The following is a 24,938-nucleotide window of genomic DNA, read 5'->3' as shown; positions in this document are numbered from 1 at the left end:
CCCTCTCCGCTCGGCTCGGCCATCTCCGGCTCGGCTCGGCCATCTCCGCCCCACTTCGGCCATCTCCGCCCCACTTCGGCCATCTCCGGCTCGAGCAGTTTCCTCCCGGCTGCCGAGCGCGCCTTTCCCAGCTGTTTTCCGTCGACGCTCGGCTCTTTCCGCCTCCGCCTTCGGGTATTTCCGGCGGGCGGTTCGGCTATTTCCGCCGCCGGTTCGGGCGGACTCGGCGCCCGCCGGCCTCGCTCGCTCCGGTAACGGTCGGTGCGGGTTCAAATGAGCCGCGGTCGGGCCGGGCCCCGCCGTGACTCGCTCTGAGCCGGGCCGGCACCGGGGCCGCCCCGCTCGGGCTCGGCGACCAGGAGGCGGAGGCCGGGGAGAGCAGGATGACGGTGCTGCAGGAACCCGTCCAGGTACCGACCCCCGGGCGGCTCAGGCCCCAAAGCCTGGCCCGGCCCGGGTTAGGCCGCTCCGGGGCCGGGGCTCCGGGCCGCTCCCGGAGGCCCCTCGGCCGGTGGGCCCGCTGGAGCTGCAGCTCCTCCGCCCTCCTCCTGCCGGAGCCCGCCGAGCTTCCCCTTCCAGCCTCCCTGCCGTCCCCGGGCCGGCCGCGCTCGCCCCTTTGCCCCCGGGGCCCCGGGGGGAGGTGCCGGGGTCCCCGCCGCTCCTCCGCCGACCCGGCTCCGGGAAAGGGCCCCGCCGATCCCCCGGGAGACCTGTTGATACTTCGCTCACCTTTCTGCGTGTGCTGCCGTGTCGTGTTTAAATGCTCGCAGCGTGCTCGGATCCCTCTGTGTCGTGCGAGTGAAGGACGTTCCTTCTGCCCAAGGAGTTGGATTTTTCGGATTAATGGGAGATCTAGGAGAGAAAATAATGCAAATTTCATTTTTCTCTCGTGTTTCAGTCTCACTGCAGTTACTGTGATGGGTTTCCTGTTCTTGAGCTCAGCCTTCCCATCCAAAAGTCGTGATTCACGGAATTAAAAGCTGCTTTTTCTTTCTGCAGTTCCTGTATGCCCATTCTCTAACTATTAATAATCTTCATTAATCAGTCATCTCATTCACATTCCCATTCTTTTTAAGTCTATTTTTAGCATTTTAGCAGGATGTTTTGGGCTTTTTTTCTAGTTCCTGGCAGCAGTGTCTTGTTGGAGTATGACTGTGTTCTGTGATGAACATAGTGAGAATTCTTGCTTTTGGCTCTTTTCTTTCTAATGAAAAGGTGGAAGGGGAGGAAAGGCTCCTGTGGCAAACCATCCTGCTGACTTGGCCCTGTCTGTGGCGGATGGTGACAATGAGGGCATTCTTGTAGACCAGGGGTTTGTGTCCTTGATGCCACCGCTCTCCTCATCCCCTCTGAGAGCAAGGGTCGTGCAGTGCTGGAAATGCTTTTGGCCACCTGGTCCCTCTCCTGCCGAGGCCATCCTACATCACTGGTGTCAGCTGTCGAGCTGGGCTGGTGGTTTTGCACCAGCTGGGCATTCTAGGAAAACATGGGATTAGAACAGAAAAGGAAGCAAGATCACACTGCAGCGTGAACGAGTGAAGCTGACAGGAAACAATACCAAATGTTTCCAGTGCTGTGCTAACTAGACTGACCAAGTGAAAATGTCCGCTCTCCTGAGTGCTCCCTGATAGAAATGTGGGGCCTTGTGGTAATTCAGCAAGGTGAAGACCGCTCTAATGCTCTGTTCTGCATCATTATGCATCCAAAACGTTCTCCATTCTTAACCTCTTCCCAGCTTGGATGTTTTGATGAGGCTTTGCTATGTTAATATATCTATTTAGATTCTGCTTTTAAATGACAGATCATTCCTTTAGCAGTAGTTCTGCTGCTGTCAGTTTTACTGCTGTTCCTTGCTTACAGGAGTTACTGGTAAGTTTAGGAATTATTTGTGACTGTGTGAAGTCCGTTGCATTTCTGAATTCCCAGTTTAGCTGAAGTCCACATACGTAGCTCTGTTTTTGTAATATTCTTAAATGAAGTGATTGGGAAAGTTGACACTAGTTCTGATTTTTGTCATTGCAGAGATTGTTCCTGTCTATTTGTCTGTTCTCTCCCAGCCTTTCAGATGTCTACAGGGCTCAGCATTCCAGGAAAGAACTGTCATCCTCACATCCTCACAGCTGTGATGTTACTTATTTGTCACAGCGTGACAGATAAATAACAGAATTTGTGTTTGTATGTAGCCTTAGAAATGTTGTGCTTCAATTACATGAAATTCATGCACCAGGAGGCATTCTGGCCACTGGTTAGGTTTTTGCTAACTTTTAAAATTCTTTTCAGTTGAAGAGAGTGCCAGAGTTTACAGCCCTGTGCTGTACTTCCGGATACGGTCAATTTAAAACCCTTCAGCTCCAACATAAATCCATGTGTCCCATGTGCTAAGAAACAGGCTGGATGCCTTCCAAATACTTCTGAAAAACATCTTGGAAAGAAAATGAGCACTTTGCTTGGAATTGAGCTGTTCAAGGTGATCATCTGCTGTGACTCACTGGAATGGTGCTTGAACTTGGCTGCAAACTGCAGGACCAACATGTTCAGTGGGCAGAGTTTGTGTAACTGGGGAATGCAGCACAGCCCATCCTGGAGCTTTCCTCCTCCCTGCCCACCCCGAAGACTGAAATCGTGGCAGAATCTGCTTAGCGTGGCAATATAGGCTAAACAGCTTGGAAAACAATTTCCAAGGTTGTATAACTGTCAGACGAGAACATCTCTTAAGAGCTATTTGGCTTAGATATGAAGTGACACTTGGACAATGCACAGGATTTTCTGGGTAGAAGATGGACCTTTCTGAATCTGATTTTATTTTCCTGCCCCCCTTTCTGAAGTTGCCTTGCTGCAGGGCTGTGTATGGTAGTTTTGGAATTCCCTGTTAATTTTGCATTTCAAATTAATTATTTTTTAAAAGAGTGATTAAGACCTGGAGGTTCATCCTCTCTGCAAGCACACTTGAATAAAATGTGGAAACACTTCCAACTTTTCTCATTCATATGAGGCAGCCCTGAGAACACTGTTCTGTGTGGTTTAGCAGTTGTGTACCACTAGTGCTGTGTATATGCATTGTGCTTCTTCTAGAATAAAATAAATTACTGTGCTATATTGAGATTAATGTTCCTGTCCTAGACGGTGGGCAAGAAATCCTCTTTTTTGAGACACAGTCATGGTTTAGGTATCTGTTCTCATGAACAATTATTGCTGCATAGGTATGGCTGATTCCCTGCTGCCTTCCTTTCTTCTTCCTGCTCTTTTAGGAGAGTGTGTGTGGGGATCCAAACTCCAGCACGGGTCAGTTGAGGGCAGGAGGTATATTTTGGGCTGCAAAATGATAATTGCTAGAGAACAGGAATTCTCCCAGCCCGTTCCTTGCTTTCACTCTGCTCCACAACAGTTGTTATTTGAGCCAGTGTGTAGTCTAACTCTTACAAAGTGCTGTGACATAGCCCCAGATCCTCGTGTCCCCTCTTGGCCTTTGGCAGGATTGTTCCTGGCAGCTTGCTCTGGTTTGAGCAGTCAGGTGACCCTGATTTTCCCACTCCCACCCCCACACCTTTGTTTTGTAAGCTGGCTGAGTTTCAGCCCTGCAAAGACAGGGTTTTTAACCTGCCACAACTTGGCTGGACTCATCTAAATGTCACTTGTGGCTTGGGGAAGGAAGAGCTGCTTTTGGGAGTGAGAGAAAGGAGACCTTGGGCTGCTCTGGCTTCAGGATGGCTTAAAAGATTGTAACCGTGACCTCCTATCTCCCTGTTTGTCCTGCTCTGTCTGCAGGGCGTGGAACCACCTTCAGCCTGGGATCCGTTCAAGGCAGCAGGGAGGAATCACTTCAGCAGGCTCTGAGGCTCAGTTATCTGAAATATGGAATACACCCAGAGAGAAACAATAGTGTGTTTGTATTGTAATTATCAAACTAAGAGAATTCACTTTTAAATACATCCAAATACTTTCACACAAACTTAAAAGCACCTGTTGACTTCTTAAGCATATTCTTGGGATCTACTGATAGGAGAAAACAGATTCTCTGTAGAGATTTGTTTATAATATTCCCTGTAGTACTTGGGAGCCCTGGTGTGTGCTGTTCATGACGGCTGTGTGGGCTTCCTGTGAAGAGAGCTTGCACAGTTTTCACACCCTGTGTTTGTCAAGTTTGTGTTGGAAGAAGTAGCATATGGTACATGTAACTCTGTGAAGTTTGGAATTTTTAAAATTTTTTCTTTAGATTAAATTGGCACTTGCCTTTCCAGCTGGGAATAGCACTGCAGGGCAGTATTGCTTTCCCTCTGGAAGATTTCTTTTAGTTTTGGAGTGTCTCATGGGTCTAAATCAAATTTGATTTGTCTTTGGTTGCTGATGAATATTAGAGAAACTCTAGCTCACAGTGCTTTGAATTCATAAGTTCAGATCTCATTTGGGATCAGTAATAGCAAAACTTCTGCAAAATGGCTCTTTGCTGCTGATTGAAAAGGGCTTTAGAACTGAAGCAAAGATCCCACATGGGAAGGAACTGCTGTCCTGATCCCAGCCCTGCCCACCTTGGAGCAGAAACGCTGATGAGCATGCACAGCACCCTTAGAGTAGGTGGGGAGGAAAGGCTGAACAGATCTTAAACGATTTTTCAAACCCCAGCCTTCTTTTATAGATAACAGACAACTTTTAATACCATCTGAAGAAAGTTGGCCGAGCAGTTTGTGTGAAACCCTCTTATCCCAGGCCTGGACAGCTCTTTTATGTCAGCTACTGGTGACAGCAGTGCAAGTAAATGTCACCTGCTTTGCTGGTGTGCAGGTTGTACACCTGTGTGTGTGTTTGTTCCACTGGAGTTGTGCAATGCTTCCAGTCTGCACGAACATTGCTTGTCACAAACCCAAACTTGGTGCTCATGAGAAAGAAAACAGTACTTGGGAGCAAGGTTTGGCCCGGTGTGAGTGTTGAGCAGAACCAGAAGGAGGATTGTGTTCATCTGTGGCTGTAGAATACAACTTGTCTGTTCCACTTGCATTACACTTGTTCTCAGGTGCTGCTGCACAGTTGGTGACAGTGAAGAGGTGGCTGAAAACCCAACAAAGTGCTGCACAAAAAGCACTGGGTCCTGATCACCTTGACCCTTAAGGGAACACTGATGCCTCTTCAGGGAAGATCCTTTATATGAAGATGTTTAATCAACACAAGTTTCCTCTTGAACACTAAGAGGATTCTGGATCTGTTGGGCTTTGGTTTGGCATCTTAGGGAGATGCTTTAATGGGATACTCTGGCCAGCCTGGCTTGGATTTTGGTTTTACCTTTACTGAAGGTGTTGTTGTTTGGTGTTGAGCTGTGCACCAGGCCAAGACTCAGTAATTCCTGAGGAGTTTGGATGATTGTGGCTGGTAACGAGTGAGAAGCACCCTAAGGTTGATACATGACTTCAGTGCAGAGTTTAGTGGGGGTTTTAAGCCTCTTTACTAATAGCTGAAACAAATACAACTTGGCTGGCATGTTCATCCTCCCCTTTTGTTTTATGGCTCTATAAAAGCAAGCTGAACTTTGCCTTTTGACAGTAAGAGGTAATGAGTTTTTTGCATTTTCAAAGCTCCCCACTAAACGAAGATGGTTTTCTTGCCTTGCAGGCTGCTATCTGGCAAGCACTGAACCACTACGCGTATCGCGATGCCGTGTTCCTCGCAGAAAGGTTATATGCAGAAGGTGTGTACTTTGCAATTGTAAAGCTGACACTTCTTTTCTATTTTCTTTTGGGATTTGTGAGCCTCTGCTCCTGCTTTGTTTTCCTCCTGTTCTGATAATGAAGTTTAGCTTTCTGCTTGGGGAAGTCAGAGGAATGCCTTGCAACTAGGTTGGAAAATCAAATAATGTAACAGCAGCAATTTTATTTTACAGTAAAATGTCCTTAAAATTAAATTCAGATTTGTGTGTTTAAGTGCAGTGTTTACAGTGATCTGGTTTATGGTATTTAATGGGAGAATGTTGGGGTTTTTTTAATAACCCTCAAGCACTGCATGTCTTCCAAGGACACTTGAGGATAGATGCAGCACACAAATTCTACAAATTGGCTTGACATTGAAAGCTGTCTTTGCTAATAATGCTGCTCAGATATGTTGATTGGCTCAAAGAGAGTCTTGTGATGGTGAGAGAAAAGCACCGTGAAATTGAGACAGTGAGAATCAGAACATATGGAACAGGTGTCTCCTGCTGAATCCCTGCTGATTGTTACTTCATTGTAAAGCTGTCAGGGCTGGGGTGTCTTGGACAGTGAGCAGCAGTAACACAAATTCGTACTTTCTCTGGGTCCTTCAAACACTTTTTTGGTGTTTTCTAGCACCTTTTATTTCGTAAACCTTTTCTCCATGACCTTAGATAAGCTTTTTGTTCTTCTGTACGTCTTTCTCCTTGATACTGGTGTTCAGCTTTCCTTCTTTGTTTTGAAAGGTATTGTTCCCTAGCCACTAACACAAAAAAGCCCTAATCCTTAAGCTAAAATACAAGTGTCGTATAATTTCTCATGCTAAACAACCTGATCTTATAGTTTGAATTAAACTGTATAAGCTATTTCTTACTCTGTTTTGTAATGAAATATTTTGCCTGCCGTGCCTACAATGCAGTTCTTAACAATGGAAGCACAAACCTAAGTTTTGAGGAATAAAGGCTTCTTTTTCCTTGTGTCAAATGGTTACAAATGGAATCTGTGGTGTTTTATCTGATGCTGAAATGAGAAACATTGTGTGGAATATTATGGAACCTGATAATCCAGGTGTTTATGAAGAAAATAGTATTTTAGGGATGACAGAGCTCCCCTGAACACAGCGCACTGTGAGGTGCAGGGAAATGGTAGCTTGAAGGTAATTGCCAAGGGTTTAGGACCAAAGAGAATCCACTTTTTGCAGCAGCCAGGAGAAAAATACCTGACTAGATAGTGACACATCTTTACAGAATAATTCTCTGCAAGAATACTTCAAACAGCCTTTTTCAGTGGCCAGCAGTGCTGAGAGAAAGCAGCATGAATGCTGACACTTGGTGCAAGCAATTAACTGCTAACAAAACATCTGGCTCCTGGTTAAAATAAGCGGTTACACTGCAGAGTGGAAGCTGCAGAACTTGAATACAGTGGCTCCATGTTGGCAGGAGTGATTTCACCCTGAGAAAAACTTCTTTTAAGTCTACCTGCAATTACTGTCCTTGATGGGACATCTGTGGCTTGATCGTTTCCCAGAACTCTCAAAGTCTGTTAAAGTAGTGGATAAAAATTGATTTAGCTTGAGTTTTCAAAAAGGTCTTCTGGTGTTTTTAGGATAAGGTTAATAAAATGTCCTCTGTTTGGGTCTTCTGTTTCCATTGTCACTGTCTGGGTGATGACAAAAACAAAGTAGTCAGTTTTCAGTGAAGCAAAGGATTTGGGCAGATTCCCAAAGAGGTTTTTATACAGTGCTCATATCGATTTTTCTAAAGATTTCCCTATGGGTGGGTGAACAAACATCAAAATTGTTTATTTAATGCTGAATTCCATTTGCAGGATAATGTCTTCTGAGAAGTATGAAGTTAATGTGGGTTTATTAAGTGGTTGGAGTTTGAAGTTGCTTGTGTTCATACACAGCTTTTGATTTAAAATATCATTGTGTGAGGCTGATTTGAGTGTAACATTTGGGGAAGTACAGAGTGGGTTAAGCCACCATGGATATACAAAATCTGTGAGTTTACAGAAAGGATAAAAATTACTTCAGGGGTTGATTCTGTCCTTTATGGTGTAATCATGAGTGGATCTGACCTCAGTCTCAAACCTGGATGTCAAGTCAAGCTCTTTGAGTAGAACATCCTCGTCGTGGTACATAATTCATTGCAGTGGGAGAAAATTTGGAAACAGACATAAATTCTCAATAGTTCCAGTCTCTGCCATAGGCAAGTGTTTCTGACCTGATCCCTCTTGTTCTCTGTTTAAATGGAAATTACTTTCTTGATGCTTGACTACTTCATCCAGAATTTAGCAACTTGTGAGCTCTCAGCTTGGGAGAAGGATTTATGGAATCACAGAATCCCAGAAAGGCTTGGGTTGGAAGGGACTTGAAAGCCTATGCAGTCTCACCCTGCCATAGGCAGGGACACCTTCCGCTGTCCCAGGTTGTAGGAGAATTTGTCCCTATTGCTAGCTCCCAGCATAAAGCAGACAGAGCATCTGAATGGTGCTGTTAAGCCACATTCCCAATGAAATAATGAGGGTAGGCAGCAGAAAGGACAGGACTCTATGTTGGTGAAGACTGGTAACTGACTGACTTTTATAGTCATTAAAATCAGAAAATCATCTCTGCTAGTCATGCGAAGGTAAGGAAAAAGACTAGTTGAATTAAAAAGACTACTTGGGATTAAAGCTGGCTACTTGGGCTGGAATAGATCTTCCTTCTGAAAGTTGTTGTACTTTGTAACAGCCACCCAGTGTTCCACTGTTTATGCACTCCTTAAAGTAGTGCAAAGTGTTGGTGGCAGGTGTGGTGACACTCTGAGCCCAGTCAGTCTTGGTGTGGCCAGCAAGTTGTTAAAGTAGCTCTGGCCTGGCTGCTTTGCTTGGTTTACTGCTGTTCTGACTACAAACTGGCTCATCACTTACTCAGACTGGCTAGCCAGAAGGATCAAAGTTCCTTTAAAGCTGTAGATGTTGACTTCATCTGACTAGCCAAGAAAATGGCACAGGGAGTTTGGTATTCACCAACAGATAAAGAAGACTTCATTCAGGAATGAAGTTCTAATACCAATACCCATTTTCTTCCATCTTGCCCATAGCTGCCTTTTACTCCCTGGCCCCGAATTTTTTGTACTAAAATGATTAACATCTAACTGATGATTGTGTTTTGCAGTACACTCAGAAGAAGCACTGTTTTTACTGGCAACGTGTTACTACCGCTCAGGAAAGGCCTACAAAGCGTACAGGCTCCTAAAGGGACACAGCTGTACCACCCCACAGTGTAAATACCTGCTTGCAAAATGTTGTGTGGACCTCAGCAAGTAAGTAAATCCTTCATGTTCTGTCCAGGGTTACAAATGGATTTTTGGTTTTTTTTTGCTTGGATTTCTCTTTGGAAGATGTCATCTTGTGTAAACTAGAAATTCATCAGTCCTTCAGCACAAAAGATTGAGTTCAATTTATTTTGCTTTTAGATATGTATCTAATGAGCATTAACCCATGTTGCAAAACCTTCTAAAAGTTGAGTAGCTTAGACAGGAATTGCCAAGCTGTGCAGAGAGAAAACAGACCTCTTATGAGCTCATTTATACAGCTCTGCCTTATTTTCCTGTGGGGATGGTCTGTGCTGATAAAAGCATACACCTACAAATAAAATTTCAAGTGGTGGCAAGAAAAGATTTTTTTTTTTGTTCAGGTGTTTGGGCTCAGATGCCTGGAAAATGCCTCCTACCCCAGCAGTTGTATAAAGTAATTCTGAAGCTTGACACTCAGTGATCCATTCCGTATGAGTGCTGCTCTTCCTGCAGGTGGAGGAGGTACAAATTGAGCCTTTGTTCTCCTTTTGAGCCCTTCTTGCCAGAAAGAAGGGCATTAAAGTCCATGATCTCTGCCCTATCCCAGTATTATATGCTTGAGGGGCCTTACAGATTGTATTTCTTTGGGGAACAAAGCCAGATTAAGCACTGTTTTTGCTTAGATGAAGCACTTTCAAAGATCAAGTGTCTTGATTCTCTTGTCCTTCATGCTAGGATTGATCACTTTTGGAAAAGTCATGCTGAATTTTGTGCCTCTGCTTTTGGGTTTGTTTTGGTTTTCTTCCCTCCCAGTAGAGCTGTCTGACTGCAGAGTCCTGAACCTCCCTGTTGTAGAGGAATCCGTGGGTTACTTAATGTTCATTTGCAGGAGCTGGTTTGTAGTTTAAAACCTGTGAACACTGACAGTGGATTTCTGTTTTTGTTTGCAGCAGGGTGAAAACACTGGACTGCCAGTACTGTGAGCCTTGTAACCCCTTTAAACCTCTTGTTTTTTAAAAAGGCTTGCGGAAGGAGAGCAGATCTTGTCTGGTGGAGTGTTGAATAAACAGAAAAGCCATGATGACATTGTTATGGAGTTTGGTGACTCTGCATGCTTTACACTCTCCTTACTGGGACATGTCTACTGGTAAAGTTGCTTTTACATTTTGCCCAATAAAGGTGGAAGGTTTTTACTTGACCAAGCCCAGGTTTAGTCAAACATCTCCTTAGTCATTACAGGAGACACCTCTCTCTGGGTTACACCATTTTGGAGCACAATAAATTCAGGTGGATAGATGTGGAATTAGTCTGATTTGGGAATGGTTAATTTTAATTTTCACCCAAAGACTGAAAACACAAATTCTTCTTTTCTGGGTGGATAAGAATGCAATCCAAAAGTCTGAGATTTTTAGATAGCTTTAGATTTGCTGTGTATTTTTTCCTAAGAAAAACTCTCAGCTTGTTTCTCAGTGTTGCTATTTAGATTTTTACTATCTGTGTTATACACATGTGGCTCTAACCCTCAAATCAAAGTTCTGAGGGTGCCAGGCAGAATAACTTGACAAGTGTAAGTGTTGTGATTTTGCCAAGATGCAAGAAGGGTTTCAGTAAATGGGAATGATTCACTGGAGTAGTTGGGCTCTTGGTTTCTTCTCTACTGTATCTATTCTCAGTTATTTTCAAAATCATTTCTTTGTAGCCAAACACTTAAGTGTTCAATTTAGCTGCTAATTTCTTTGCAAAGATATTATCCATAGATACTTAAGATGGCTGGAAGGCTGGCAATCGGGTTACTGTTGGCAAAAAAAGAAATAAGCTGTTGCAAAGAATGCCTCTTCCTAAAAATGAAAATTCTCAAGCTATTCTAGTGCTTATGTAACTTTTTTTGACAACTGTGTCTAAATATGTCAAGTAACTTCAAAAGAACTCAGTATTTCTTGGGCTTGAAAGATGGGGAATGTTTCTGTGCCTTTCAACATGTTTTTGTTTTTCAACTCCTCTTCTGGAAACCTCTCTTAACAGAAGTTTCCCTGTGATCTGTTTCATTCTTTTTGCAGCAAGACAGACCGGCTTGCCAAAGGATCAGAATGTTACCAAAAGAGCCTTAGTTTAAATCCTTTCCTCTGGTCCCCTTTTGAATCACTATGTGAAATAGGTGAGTCTGCAGAACTGTTTTACTTTTGTAATTCTTGGGAGAGATTTTTGTGAGCAACAATTAATTTAAAATACTTCGCCATTGCTTAAAACTTCTGTCTTGTTTTCCATCTTCATTATTTATACATTTTTGGATCTAACAATCCAAATGTGCTTTCCAGCCTACATTTAGTAGACACTTAGAACCCGTTTCTAAGAATAGCTTGAAAAAACAATATATGAAAATTATTAGAAATATTGATTGTTGGGGGGTTTGTAGCAGAAGAATGGAAGAATACTTCTGCTTTAGCACAAAGGGCTCAGAGTGATCTAGTCTAGTGAAGGGTGTCCCTGCTTACTGCAGAGGGTTGGAATGTCATGTTCTTTAAGGTCCCTTCCAACCCAAATGTTCTGTGATTCTATGAAATGCTTTTAAACACTTCTAAAATCGTTTGTCCCCTGTCCTTGATTCAGACTGAATATTCAATGTATAGACCCAGGAATAACTATTAAATCTCTTTCCACTCTTACAGGTGAAAAGCCAGACCCTGACCAAACATTTAAATTAACATCCTTACAGAACTTCAGCAGCTGTCTGCCCAACACTTGCACAACAGTGGTGTCTAATCACAACATATCCCACAGACAGCCCGAGAGCGTCCTCATGGAGACACCCCAGGACACAATTGTGAGTTTTGCTCAAGTAATTGTAAAATCATGTGCTAAAATCAGTTTGCTTGACCAGCTTAACTGAAAAATGTTAATTAAACTGTACCCTGAGTACCTAAGAGCTGCCTTTTATTCTTCAGGAGTTGAACAGAATCAACCTAGAATCCTCCAATTCAAAGTATTCCTCCTTGAATTCGGATTCTTCTATGTCTTACATTGACTCTGCTGTGATTTCCTCGGATTCTGTCCCCCTGGGGTCAGGAACTGCCATATTGTCCAAACAGGCTCAAAATAAACCAAAAACTGGACGGAGTTTACTGGGGGGACCTGCAGCTTTGAGCCCACTAACTCCAAGGTAAGTGCTTGGGATGGCCAAGCTCTGCCCAGGGCTGAGCTGCTGCTGCTGTTCGGCGTTTGGAGCAGCAGGGCTGGAGCTGCACACACACTCAGACGCATGTGCTGGTAGAATTTGTGAACAACACTGTACAAGGGAGATCCAAACAACTTCAGGAGCTGATTTTGCTCCTTGTGTAGATCTCTTATTTGGAGAGGAATTGTTGATTCAAGATATTGCTTTATTGCCATGTTCTCACTTGAAAAATCTCTGAAAGAATACGCTACTGCTCTGGAATAAACTTTATTATGAAAGACTACTGTGAAGAACTTTCCTTGAAGTCCAACTCCTGATGATCCTGTAGGTCCCTGCCAGCTCAGGATATTCATGAACTGGGTGTGTGTTTCAACCCCTGCATCAGACCAGCTCTCCAGGTGTAACATTCACACCCTGACCCTTTCTCTCTGGTTTCTTCTCAGCTTTGGAATTTTGCCACTGGAAACCCCGAGCCCTGGAGATGGATCCTATTTACAGAACTACACCAACTCCTCCTCTGTAATTGATGTGCCATCCACCGGAGCACCTTCAAAGAAGGTACCTTGCATTCTGGAGCTCAGCTGCTTTTCTGACAGCTTGCCATTGCAGTGCACTTTAAAGAAGAATCCATAATACAGAGGAAAAAACAAGTTTTACAGAGCCAAGTTTTCCCCGCAGGTGCCCAGGCTGTAGTTGCTAACCTAGGGAAGATCTTGTGTTGTGTCCACCTCCCATCACAGAGGGTTCTACAAACACTGAAGCTTCCCAACAACAGTAGATTCAAACTTTCAGTTTGCAGGGTGGAGTGTGAAGACTTGGCATTGTTTGTTTTATTTATTTAATGTATTTTCTGAAGCCTCAAGAGAGTTGAAGCTACTGATCTCTTGCAAGTAGTTCTTGAGTTGTAGTTTACAGACTAGAGTAATAAAAACCCTGCTGCTGGTCTGTGAAGGACTGAGAGAATGGTGCTGTTTCACTCAGCAAATATTGGGTAGGGGAAACTGAAAAATGTCTGCTTTACTCAGGAAGAAACTGCTGTAGTTGCCATAGTGATAAATGAGAGGTGGAATGTTGGTGACAGTTGAAGAACTATTTGTTCCTTTCTAAAAACAAAAACCTGAGGATTTTTCCCTGTATTTTTAGTCACTCTACAAGTTGCAGGAGGGGTGTTGGTGTTTTATAGGGGGCACTATTTTGAAATAATGTTAAATCTCAGAAAACAGAACTTGAGTTGCCATGTTTGCTCTGGACAAATCTTGATGCTGTGCCATTCTGAAAGGGAAATCTGGGACCTGTGCTAAAACGGTCAGTTAGGAGTGTGCTTTGTTTGGCTGATCCAGTTCCCACCCTGTGCTTGCTCAGGACCATGTGGAAGCAGTGGCTTGTGGTGGGCTGTGCACATACAGGAAGGTAAATTTCCACGGGACTAAAAATGGAAATAAAGTTAGTAAGGTGCAGTTCCTGTGAGAGCTGAAGAGCTTTGGGAAATCAAGTTGGATTTGTTGCTGTTTTGTTGCTTTGCTGAGTGTGACAGCAGCACTGAGGTGTGAATTTCACTGTGCCACCCTTAGGCCCTCTCCAGATAGAGCTGTGCCACTACCAAACACAAATGTTAAATACATTTTAATAAATAAAATTCTGGTTCATGCTTTGTCCAGAGCAAATAGTGATTGTGCCAGTTCCGCTTTGCTCTTCCAGTTCTGTGTCAGACAAGGTTTGGTGGAGCTGTGGCTGAACAAAGGCAGTTTCCTAGGAAACACTTACATAAGAGAACGAAGCATTAGGATGAATCCAAAGGCTTCCTGTCTGAGTGGGCAAGTTTCCTTGCTGGCCACCTAAACCATCCTCTGGTAACAAAATCTGGGAAAGGAACAGAAGGACAGAGCTTCAGGGCTTGGCTAGTGCACAGACTGACATTGCTTCTGCTGGTGTTGACCCACATGTCCCTTTCTGGGATCTGTTCCAAACAGCCATCACTGAAGTGAATGTTGGTGTCCCTGGAGTGGGCAGAAAGATAATTTTTTTAAACAAAATGTGAAAAGGAGGATCTGTTCTGGAAACAGGCTGAGGTGCTGTGCAGTTTATGAATGGCTTCTGAATGGGATTGTAATAGGATAATTAAAAAATATTTTTCTTTGTATTTTTGTTTTTTACAACTTTCTGCAGGAAAAAGCCTTTAAATATGATGTATTTTAATTCCCTTTTGTTCTTGCACAAGCAGTTAACATATATTTTCTTGCTATTAGATGAAGTTTCTGTATCTTAATATGCATAAACTTGTAGACTTGGTGTTATTAACAGGTAGAAGGAGAAACACTTTTGATGGTTTCCCCTGGGCATGGGGAACCCTCTCCTTTATTAAAATAATTCTGTTTCTCCTTGTGCAGTGTTTGGTGGGTGGAGTGGGTTGGGTTTGGCGCAGCAGAGATGGAGACTCCTGAGTGACATAATAACAAACCTGTAGAAACTCTGTGTTGTGCAGACTGTCAGCAGGATCAGCCAGGCTGGAACAAAATCCGTCTTCTCCCAGAGTGGGAATAGCCGGGAAGTCACTCCAGTTCTTGTTGCACAAACACAGAGCTCTGGTCCACAGACAAGGTAAAGCAGTTGTAGTCCTGGAGCATTTTTGTTTAAAGCAAAGCTAAAAGCTGTTGCTATTAGAGGTGGAGCAGAGAAGCTTACCTTCCAAAGTGTCATTCTGAAATTTTTCTTTTCAGTACAACACCTCAGGTATTGAGCCCAACCATTGCTGCTCCACCCAACGCGCTGCCTCGACGAAGCTCTCGCCTGTTCACCAGTGATAGTTCCACAACCAAGGTACCAAACCTCCCAGTGCTGCCTTCCTCACCCACCCTGGCCCAGCTGTTCATTTCCACGTATTCATAGCACTTTTAGCAGCTTAAGAACAGATTCTGCAGCGAGCAGGACATGGCTGGGAGTGGTTGTTACACGTAATTTTACACTATTCACTCTCATGTTTAGATTTCTGGAATTAAAAGACTCCTTTATATGTAACTCTTACTTTTCTTACTTGCAGGAAAATAGCAAAAAATTAAAAATGAAGTTTCCACCTAAGATTCCGAACAGAAAAACAAAAAGTAAAACAAATAAGGGAGGAATAACTCAACCAAACTTAAATGACAGTTTGGAAATTACCAAACTGGACTCTTCCATCATTTCAGAAGGGAAAATTTCCACTGTTGCACCACAAATCCAAGCTTTCACGCTACAGAAGGCAGCAGCAGGTCTGTCTGAGTACTGTTGGACTCTAGTAGAGTAAAACCTGATATATCTGGGTTTTAATGTTGCTTCAGTATTTGCTTCTTTCCCATTTCATTTAGCATGCAGCTCTCACCTTTGTATAGTGATAAAAACTGATTTAATTCAACATCTTGTTAACTTAGAAACGTGTGAAGAAATATTGAAGTAGTAATTGTCAGCAGATACATCTTGTAAGCTCTAGTCCTTATTAATAATTAAGGTATTTTTAAAGTATATAAGTATTATAAATTGTTATGCAATGTCTAGATTATGATAATAGAATAAGTGATATTATGATTAAGTGTTACATTGTTATAAAGTAACTTCAAAATAATTTATGCCAGTATTATCCTTGGAAACCGATTCAGAGGAGTTACTCATAACCAGTAATCTCTTAACATGGGCTTTATGTGGTCTGTTCTCCCTTGATGTTTCCCATTTGTTTAAAAACAAGTCTTTATTCAGATTGTCAGAAAATCCTAAGCAGAATGCTGAATTCCCCTCTTTTGGCTCAGTGATGTTTCCAGGCAGCAAGAGGATGTATCCATGGCTACCAGGCTTGTGGAAACTGCTCAGACCTAAAGAAATGTTTGAATAGCTGCTGGAAATGCAGAACTCCACTCACCCTGAGCCCCAGAGTTTAAGGACTCATTATTTTCTGGCTTCCCTTACAGAGGCTGATATTCAGAATATCATGCTCATGTTAATTAAGTGTATTATGTTAAGAGTATATAAACCTCATTTGGAAACTCCTGAGGGTTTTCATAGGCAAATTCAGGGGCAGTGCACAAGTGAGAGCTTTTGGGATTAGCACTTCCAAGTAAATAAGTCTCAGCTGTTTTTTGGGTTTTTTTCCCCACTTTTATTTATTGTGTTTTTCTCCTAGAAGGTTTGATGAGCCTTCTCCGGGACATGGGGAAAGGTTATTTAGCCTTGTGCTCATACAACTGCAAAGAAGCCATCAATATTTTGAGCCATTTGCCATCCCACCACTACAACACAGGCTGGGTGCTGTGCCAAATTGGGAGAGCTTACTTTGAGCTGGCAGAATACATGCAGGTAGGAACAGGGGCTGGGCCTTCCTCTTCTCACTTTGCTCTGGCAGTGTTACACAAAACCTGCAGATCTCCTGTAAAATACATGAGAACTTTGCAGTTGTGGTAAATGGATAAATACAAAAGTTACACCTGCAATGGATTTAGGTCTTGAATCTGCTTCATTAGAGCTTTCTCACTGAGCTTTCCTAATTTTTTTTCTTAATGTTATTACCTCTTGTATCCAAGTGTTGGGGTCTCCTCCTTGTGTGTCCTGTCTCTATCTCATGCTGTGCTGATGGAATTGTTTGCACTGCACTGTTTTAGAATAGATCACTCAACAATTCGAGCTCTAACCAAGAAACTTCTCTCCATTCTAGTTAATTCTAATCACATCAGTGACCCAGTTTCCCTTCCAGCCTCACAAATGAAGCATTGGCACAGCTGAGGTGATGCCAAACTGCTCCAGAATCAGAAGTGAGCAGTTCAGGGTAATCCCACAGTTGCCTCTCCTTGGCACTGTTGTCCTGACAGCTGATGTGCCAGTGTGCTAAGTTTTTAAAGCACTCCTGGGCAGAATGTGTGCAGGAGACAGGAGAGGGAGGTTTTGAGCTGTGCACAGTGTTTCCAGAAGGAACGTGCTGGGTGCTTTCACAGATTATTTAGAAAGGTGAGGCTACAGATTTTAATCACAGAATTTGAGCGTGGTTTGGATTGAAAGAGACTTCAAAGCTCATCCATTCCCACCCTGCCATGGCAGGGACATCTTCCACTGGCCCAGGCTGCTCCAGGCCATGTCCAGCCTGGCCTTGGGCACTGCCAGGGACCCAGGGGCAGCCACAGCTGCTCTGGGCACCCAGGGCCTGCCCACCCTCCCAGGGAGCAATTCCTGCCCAATATCCCATCCAGCCCTGCCCTCTGGCAGTGTAAAACCATCACCCCATAGCCTGACACTCTGTTGGGATGGTTAACAGTCATAACTGGCCCATAAAAGTTTGTTGCACTCTTTCTGATTTCGTGGATGATGTTTTTGCCTCGCTCCAGCACAGCTAGAAACAGGAATGCAGCTGAGTCAGCAGGAGGGAGAGCTGGCTGCTTTCCTGCTGGCATAAGTATCCTGGGATACAGTCACTTCCTTCCCTTGAAAGGAAAGTTCAGGGCTGGCAGCTCTGTGTAGAACACTTAAAAAGCAAAGAGGATGCTCGGGCTGGACGTGAGGCCTTGGACCTTGACCTCTGTGCTCTGCCTTGGTGGGTGGAATTTTATTTTAAATTTCATTTCTGTTCTCAGGCTGAGCGAATATTTTCAGAAGTGAGGAGGATTGAAAACTACAGAGTAGAAGGCATGGAAATCTATTCAACCACACTCTGGCATCTGCAGAAAGATGTTGCCCTTTCAGTCCTTTCTAAGGATTTGACAGACATGGATAAAAACTCACCAGAGGTATAAAATACTGTGGGTTTGAATGAGAAGAGGGGAATTGTAGTAGTAAAATCAGTGATTCAGAACAAAGCTTTGAGCTCTAATCCAGTGTACTCTCCACTGGGAATATACCTGAACATGGCAGAACTGGAGAGGGAGCTGAGAGGGTTGTCTGTTGAACTGCTGATGCCTGAAACAGCTCCTTTAAATTTGAATATCATCTTATGTGGAACAGGTTAAAACCTTTTATCTGTTAATGGTTATTTAAATTTGGCTTGGCACCATTCAGCCAGGAAGATCATGGGTTAGTCAGTCACTCTTGCTGCTGCCAGTGTGCAGAGATAAGGAATATCTTTTTCCTGTACCTTTTAATTGCTATAGATAATTCACTGGCACTTAAAATATTTGTTCTAGAGTTATTTGCAGACATGATCTTGCGCATTTTTATACCAAAGTCCAGTAAACTGCAGGGTGTGTGGTAATGTAGTCATGATGTGCCAAAACCCGGAAATCTTTCTATGAGTACCACAGTAAAAATAAAATACGCGAGTTAATAAATGTGCTTTTAAGAATTAAGCAAATTGCAGAGGATATTGAAAGTCTTTTTGGTGGAGGAAGAAAACCAATTCATGTTGTCCTGTTAGTTTGTCTAAGAGTGGAAAACAAACTCAGTGAGCAGTTGGTGGCTGTAGTAAAATTAGTCAGGATAGAGGGAAATGCAGATTCTAATCCAAGGAGTGGAAAATAGTTATGTGCTTTGGCAGTGATGCAAAAAATTTGGGGAAGTGAGGGACCCTGGGCTGTGGTATTGACAGGGAAAGAGGAGGTTGTTGCTAAAATTCTTCCTCTGCAGATTTCCAGGTTTGTCAGTTGGAGGGAGCTGAAGAAATAAAGTACTGTCTCCCCCGTTGTTATTCTTAAATATCAAAGGTGTTTTATTTCTGCCCTTTTCAACAGCTTCAAAAGCTTTAGTCATTAGTCATCAAAGGATCTAATTGGCACAGACTTGTTGAGTGCCCGTGGATTCTCCATTTCTGTAATTCAGCTTGCTTATTTATTCATTTATTTATTTTAGAAGGTGTGTTTAGCCCTGCTTGCCTCACAAGAATGAGCCTGAACTGTTGATTTGTTCCTATTTTTACTTTTTAATGTAGGAGTATGTTATTTATAATAATTTAAAGCAGTCTAGATAAGTGTGTTAAGCTCAAATTTAGTCACTCAGAGCAGTAAAAAGGGTTCTGCTCCTGCCCTGCTGTTGTTCCAGGCCTGGTGTGCTGCAGGAAACTGCTTCAGCTTGCAGAGGGAGCACGACATTGCCATCAAGTTCTTCCAGAGGGCCATCCAGGTGGATCCAAACTACGCCTATGCCTACACCCTGCTGGGCCACGAGTTTGTGTTGACAGAAGAGCTGGACAAGGCGTTGGCCTGTTTCAGGAATGCCATCAGAGTCAACCCCCGGCACTACAACGCCTGGTAGGTCTGGCTCTACCCCCTGCTGCTCCCTGGGCTGCAGAGTTCCTTCTGGAGGAGCTTCTCCTGGCTGCTGCCACTGCTGTAATTCCGTGGAGTCTGTCTGGTTTGGGTTGGAAGGGACCTTGCAGCTCACCCAGTCCTACCCCCTGCCATGGCAGGGACACTGACAGGGATGGGGCAGCCCCATCCTGGAAGAGAGCACAGCCATTCCTGCAGAAGTGGGGGGCTACTTTCACAAGGAAGGCAAAAAATTGGCTTTTTTTTTTGGTTTTCACAGATTGTTTAGGCTGTATTTATTTGTCCTGTTGGGTGGCATTCTTTGTGCATTATGTGTCCTCGCTTGCAGTTGGAGAGATGATGTCTCAGCCTCTTCATACTTTAGGACACACTTAGTTTCTTACAGCTTTTTAATATATAGAGCAGTAAAAGTGAGATCTGTGAGTGTGGTAGTGTTGATAACTTTTGTGTCCTTTTATTTAGCAGTTCTTTAGCCAGTCTTGCTGTGTACCACACATCAGTTCTTCAGCCACCCAATGGATATCAAAAAAAAAGAAAATTTTAGACATCTTTTTCCCCCAGGAAATCCCTTCCTACCCTAGATGGGGTTGGCAAGGCTCCAAACCATTCCTGCCATGTCGTGTTCACTGACAGAAGCTAATCTGGTTAAAATCCAGTGCTGCTTACCAGCGTTGTTTCTCTGCTGCAGGTACGGGTTGGGAATGATTTATTACAAACAGGAGAAGTTCAGTCTGGCAGAAATGCATTTCCAGAAAGCACTTGATATCAACCCTCAGAGCTCAGTCCTGCTGTGTCACATTGGAGTAGTAAGTACAGGGCACTTCACTTGGGTGGGGAGAAGGGGTTGGGGTGAAGAGCAGGTGAGGAGGATTCTTCTTCCTCTGAGGAAGGTTGATCAGACTTGGTCTAGAACTGGGCCAATACTTTTCTCAAGGAGCAGATCATAAGTAAACATGGTCAGAAGGGTTTGTCCTTGCCCAGCAGATGAGCTGTTATTTTTCCCTTTTTGGAATTGTTCTCTCTTTGTGTGCCAGGTCCAACATGCACTGAAAAAATCTGAGAAGGCTTTGGACACCTTGAACAAAGCGATCAACATTGACCCCAAGAACCCACTATGCAAATTCCACAGAGCCTCGGTGTTATTTGCAAACGAGAAGTACAAGGTCAGTCTTGGTGCTCGTGGCAGCCTTGACATTCCTGTAGCTGGGAATGGGGTGCCTTGGGAGCTGAATGTTCCCAGGTCACCCTGGGGAGCGCCAGGGCTTGCAGGAAGAGCCTGGGACATGGGAAGCATTTGCTTTGGCAAGTGCCTCCCTCACCAGGGTGGCATTAAGTGTTTTGATTGGAATAAAATCTGGGGCTGTCAGGTGTTGCTTTTTAAGTTATTATTTTAGTCTGACCCACTCTCATGAATTTATACTAAATTGCTAAAAAAACTCCAACTGCTCCATATCCAATTACAGCAATAAGAACCAGCTGTTTCCAAGGTTGTGTTGTGGAGTGAAAAGTCAGAAGTGAAGCAGTTTTGGGCTGATCCCCTGCTGACCTGAACCCTGTTTAGCATAAGAGAAGATCTTCCCACAGTGTTTATCCAGCAGCTTTTCCTCTGGCCAGTATTTTTTGGCTCCAGAATACAAGCCAAGTCTGTTTTGAAACTTGTCTCAGAAACGTGTGTGCACACTGAAAGGGAAAACTTAAAACTTTTTTTATTTCTAACTGCAGACTAAATATTTTTCATTTGAATTTCTTAATGATACCAGGTGACTTGTCACAACAGAGTAAACAGCTCCAGCATCAAGAACTAGCTTAAAAGTAAAATAGAAGTTCCACTAAAAGTGTTTGGTTTCAAATGCCTAATGTAAACACTCTTTCCAACCTTTCAGTCGGCTTTACAAGAACTTGAAGAACTGAAACAGATTGTTCCCAAAGAGTCTCTTGTTTACTTTTTAATAGGAAAGGTAGGTAAAACTTCACTGTGATTAAGTTCTTTGGTCTCCTTTGCTGCTTAATGACAAAATTTGATACCTGTCACTAAGATGCTTCCACTTCAAGCAGTATTCTAAAAATTCCCAAAGCTTTAAGTAAGGCTTAGTGCTCACAGCTGTATTATGTGCCAGCTTTTAAATGCAAAGGACAGTTAAAGAGAGCTGGAGATGTTAGTCCCTCCCTCAGTGAGCAGAGCTGCTTATTTGCGCATGTAACTATTAAAATATTGAATCATTCTCATGCATTATGTCAGAAATACTGAGTAAGAATCAGCTACATTGCAACTTTCTTGTGTGAAATGCCAGAGGAGTGATCTAGTGACAGAAATCCTCCTTCCCACCACCACCTCTGCTGATAAGCTTTGAATAACTTTTCTACAACTTTCTGCTGGGGAGTGTCTGGTCACTTGGAAACACCAAGACAAACTTCCTTCTAACACAGAGCTGGAGAACTCTCTATCAGCAAGATTTCTTTATTTTGTTTAAACTGGAGAGAGGTAAAAGGATTTGTGTTGAAATGTGTTCACTGGTGTTTGTCCAGGAGTAGTGGGACCACTAAACTGACAGGAGTGGCCATGTCTAGACAAACTGAAATATTTTCAGTGTTTAAATGCTCAACACCGATAAATAACTTCCTCATCTGCTCTTAATGATAAAGAATCTCTTAGATGCTAGTTTATTTCTTTTTATTTTTAAATAGAAATATTTGCTCTTTGTACACATACTTGTTTTTTCCCTTGGGGCTCACATAATGAGTTTTCCATATCCGTCCTCTGCTGCTTTCCATGAAACATCACTGAACTGTGGAGCATTCATTGCCCAAACCTTCAAGGAGCGGCTTCATGTAAATGTAGCCTCTTCTGCATTTTGATGTTCAGGTTTATAAAAAGCTGGGTCAGACGCATCTGGCCCTAATGAATTTCTCCTGGGCAATGGACCTGGACCCCAAAGGAGCCAACAACCAGATCAAGGAGGCCATAGACAAGCGCTACCTGCCCGATGACGAGGAGCCCATCACCCGCGAGGAGCAGATCAGCGAGTGCTACCCCTACGAGTCAGGTGTGTGCTGCAGCCCGGGCCAGCCAGCAGCTCTGCCCTCAGCGTGGGGAGGGACCAGCTTGACAAGGGAGACATTTCTGCCCGGTGCTGCAGGAGCTCTGGAGGCTCTTCACTCAGAATCCATTCGTTCTCCCTACAGAAAGCATGGCATGAAGGGTTGTGAAATTCCTTTAGATGCAGTAGGACAGGGATGGTGGTAACTAAATTTATACAAATCCTGAGTGGCTTTAAGAGTATCCCAGGAGAGCAAGACACCCCCAGGGCTGCAAGTATTCCATCATAAAGCATCAAGTAATTTCAGAGTAAATGAATGGCAACTGAAGTTGTCTGTAGGTGCTTTTTCATGAGTTAAACTGGATGTAGCATCAAAATACTTGGTGTGCTGAATATAAAAGGTGGCTTTTGATGAAGGCCATGGAAGCAGTTTGATTTGGATCAAGAGAAAATAAAACACTGTGGGGAGTAATTCACAGAAAGGAACAGCCCAGGTTTTTCTTCTCTTGGCTTCTGATTATGAACTTAAATTCCATAAAGCATGGACAGTCATAAATACTGACCTAGCTGCAGGCTGAAATGGAAATAGAAAGTAAATGCTAATAAGCAATTTAATTCTCTTCCCACAAATAAGGAACTATAGCAGGATTTGGATTCTTACTAATAGACAAATGGCTGTGTCCTGCAGTTCCAGATTCTCACCTGAAAAATGGGGAAAGGTGACAACTGTATATATATCACATTGGTTTTTATTGGTCCTGTGTGATTTTTAATATGTGAACTTTACCCTGCACTGCACTTCTGGAAGTATCCAGTTTTTCTCTCCCTGCTGTTGTAATTGGGATGATTTCAAGCCCCGGCTCATTGGGCTGAGTCTGTTCTGACCAGGAGATGGAGACAGAGACTGGAACTGCTGAGCAGTACAGGAAAAAGCCCCAAAGACCAACCAAACAAGAAAAAAAAATTAAAAAGGAAAAAACCCAACAGCTTGGTCTGTCCAATAAGCATAAACTAAGTAAGTGTTGGGCTGTGTCACAGTTCAGCTTCCCTGGCTGTGCAGAGAAAGGGTGGAAGAGTTGCTCAGCTGAATGACCCTCTCGGGGTGCACGGGACAAATTACGGTAATTTAAGGTAATTTGGGGGCGAAGCAGAGTTTTTTGTGAATGCTTTGGCTGCCCTGCCCGGGCTGGGCTGGGTGGCAGGGGGAGCTCTGCAGTGGGACAGCCCCTGACCCCACGTCTCTTTGTCCCCACAGTGGGCACAGACGAGTCCCAGGAGAGCAGCATGACGGATGCGGATGACACGCAGCTCCACGCCGTGGAAAGCGATGAATTTTAACCTCCAAGAGCCAGTGTCTGAGCTTGAGTGTGTGTGACTGGTACTGTCGTGTCCTCCCCTTCCTTGGCATCCTGGGTTCTACATCTCTGAGCCAGCACTGTCGTTGTTCTCCAGTGACACCACGAGTGCACCTCAGACCTGAGCTTAGCAGAGTTCATGGCAGTGCAATAGCCAGCTGCTGTTGAGTCTGACTAGTTGGCTCTTACACACTTATGGCAGTGACTGAGGAGAAAATGCTGGTTTTCAACTCCCCCTTGCTGGAAAAAAATATCATGGAAGACAGACTTGTGGTTCGCTGTATGGAAGCCAGTAGATGTGGGGATAATACTAATGATGAGGTGTCTTGTTCTTTTTCCAGAAACGTGTCTTAGTTTGGGTCTTTCTTGGTAAGCAGAGTGCTGAACCTCATTTCCAAGTTCTCCAAGGACAGTGTTGACAAACAGGCTGTTCAAGACTTTTGCATATTGTAGTGTAACTTAAATGCCAGGGAGTGTCAATGACCTTAAAGCTGCAGTGTCTCCAGTGAGCAACCAGGATTGGGCGTGTGTCAGGCCACGTGAAACAGCCCTGTCCCTGCCCAGAGTGCAACTGCAGGAGACTCACATTGCAGGATCAGAGCTTTCATCAAATGCTTTCATGTTCTAACCATGAGTTAATTTATTCACCCGGTTTTGGAAAGGTCAGCATTTACTTTGTATTTCTGTCAGCACCACCTTGCTTCATTTTTCATGCACCCCTTGACTTGTTCTTCCCCTTTGAAGAATAAAAGTTAATAAAGGGAAAAATCAAGAGAGAAATGTAGATACCAGTGTAATGTGAAACATCAAACCCTTAATCCTGTGAGAGTGGGAAGACTGGAAGCCTTAATGCAATCAGAGCCTTGGTCAAATGCATCAAATAATTGTCTCAGATCAGTATCTCCATAGGTCTGCTATCACTTTGAAAACTATTTTGTAAAGTGTGGTCCAAGCAAGATGCAAAAATGTGCAATTATTTGTCTTTTTCCTTATTTTTTAAAGCTGTTCTTTCAGTTTCCCATTCTAGGAACACTTTCCTCCAGGGTCTGTTTCTGAGAGGCGAAAGCTGTGCCACATGAGTGAGTCCAAACTGCTCTCTGTAGTATTCTGCAGCAGCAATTGGTGCCCTTTGTGCAGTGATGATAAAGAAAGTGTATGATACAAGCAGTTTTAAAGAGCAATTTATGCCTAATAAATTGGGAATGATACGAA

The 24,938-nt window shown here is 43.6% G+C and overlaps 1 protein-coding gene across 6 annotated transcripts; it reads left to right on the top strand.

Annotated features, from left to right (window-relative positions):
* The first annotated feature begins 184 nt into the window (after positions 1–184).
* CDC27 (cell division cycle 27) lies at positions 185–24,938 on the top strand. Of its 6 annotated transcripts, none has more exons than XM_021538537.2 (19): positions 185–410; positions 5,602–5,677; positions 8,833–8,980; positions 9,975–10,100; positions 11,011–11,108; positions 11,620–11,774; positions 11,896–12,110; positions 12,569–12,683; positions 14,590–14,723; positions 14,843–14,942; positions 15,163–15,370; positions 16,276–16,445; positions 17,711–17,863; positions 19,107–19,315; positions 20,022–20,139; positions 20,368–20,496; positions 21,217–21,291; positions 22,197–22,377; positions 23,627–24,938. In XM_021538537.2, exons 1-19 carry the CDS (start codon positions 384–386, stop codon positions 23,707–23,709), a joined length of 2,520 nt encoding a protein of 839 aa, XP_021394212.1. In that variant the 5' UTR covers positions 185–383; the 3' UTR covers positions 23,710–24,938. The 6 variants fall into 6 exon arrangements, with proteins under 6 accessions (XP_021394212.1, XP_021394211.1, XP_021394216.1 ...); XM_021538536.2 differs by having other exon boundaries at positions 16,273–16,445; XM_021538540.3 differs by having other exon boundaries at positions 186–410; positions 14,608–14,723.

The sequence above is a fragment of the Lonchura striata genome, chromosome 25, assembly GCF_046129695.1.
Source record: "Lonchura striata isolate bLonStr1 chromosome 25, bLonStr1.mat, whole genome shotgun sequence".
In the NCBI taxonomy this organism is placed as follows: domain Eukaryota; kingdom Metazoa; phylum Chordata; class Aves; order Passeriformes; family Estrildidae; genus Lonchura; species Lonchura striata.
The sequence above is the reverse complement of the archived record's forward strand: the minus strand, read 5'-3'. Positions and strand labels throughout refer to the sequence as shown.

Excerpts from the sequence above, each read along its gene's own strand:
- CDC27 (XM_021538536.2), top strand. The coding sequence starts at position 384 with ATGACGGTGCTGCAGGAACCCGTCCAG. Across the intron at positions 20,140-20,367 it reads TGCTGTGTCACATTGGAGTA|GTCCAACATGCACTGAAAAA; the intron begins GTAAGTACAGGG and ends TTTGTGTGCCAG. Across the intron at positions 20,497-21,216 it reads TTGCAAACGAGAAGTACAAG|TCGGCTTTACAAGAACTTGA; the intron begins GTCAGTCTTGGT and ends CCAACCTTTCAG.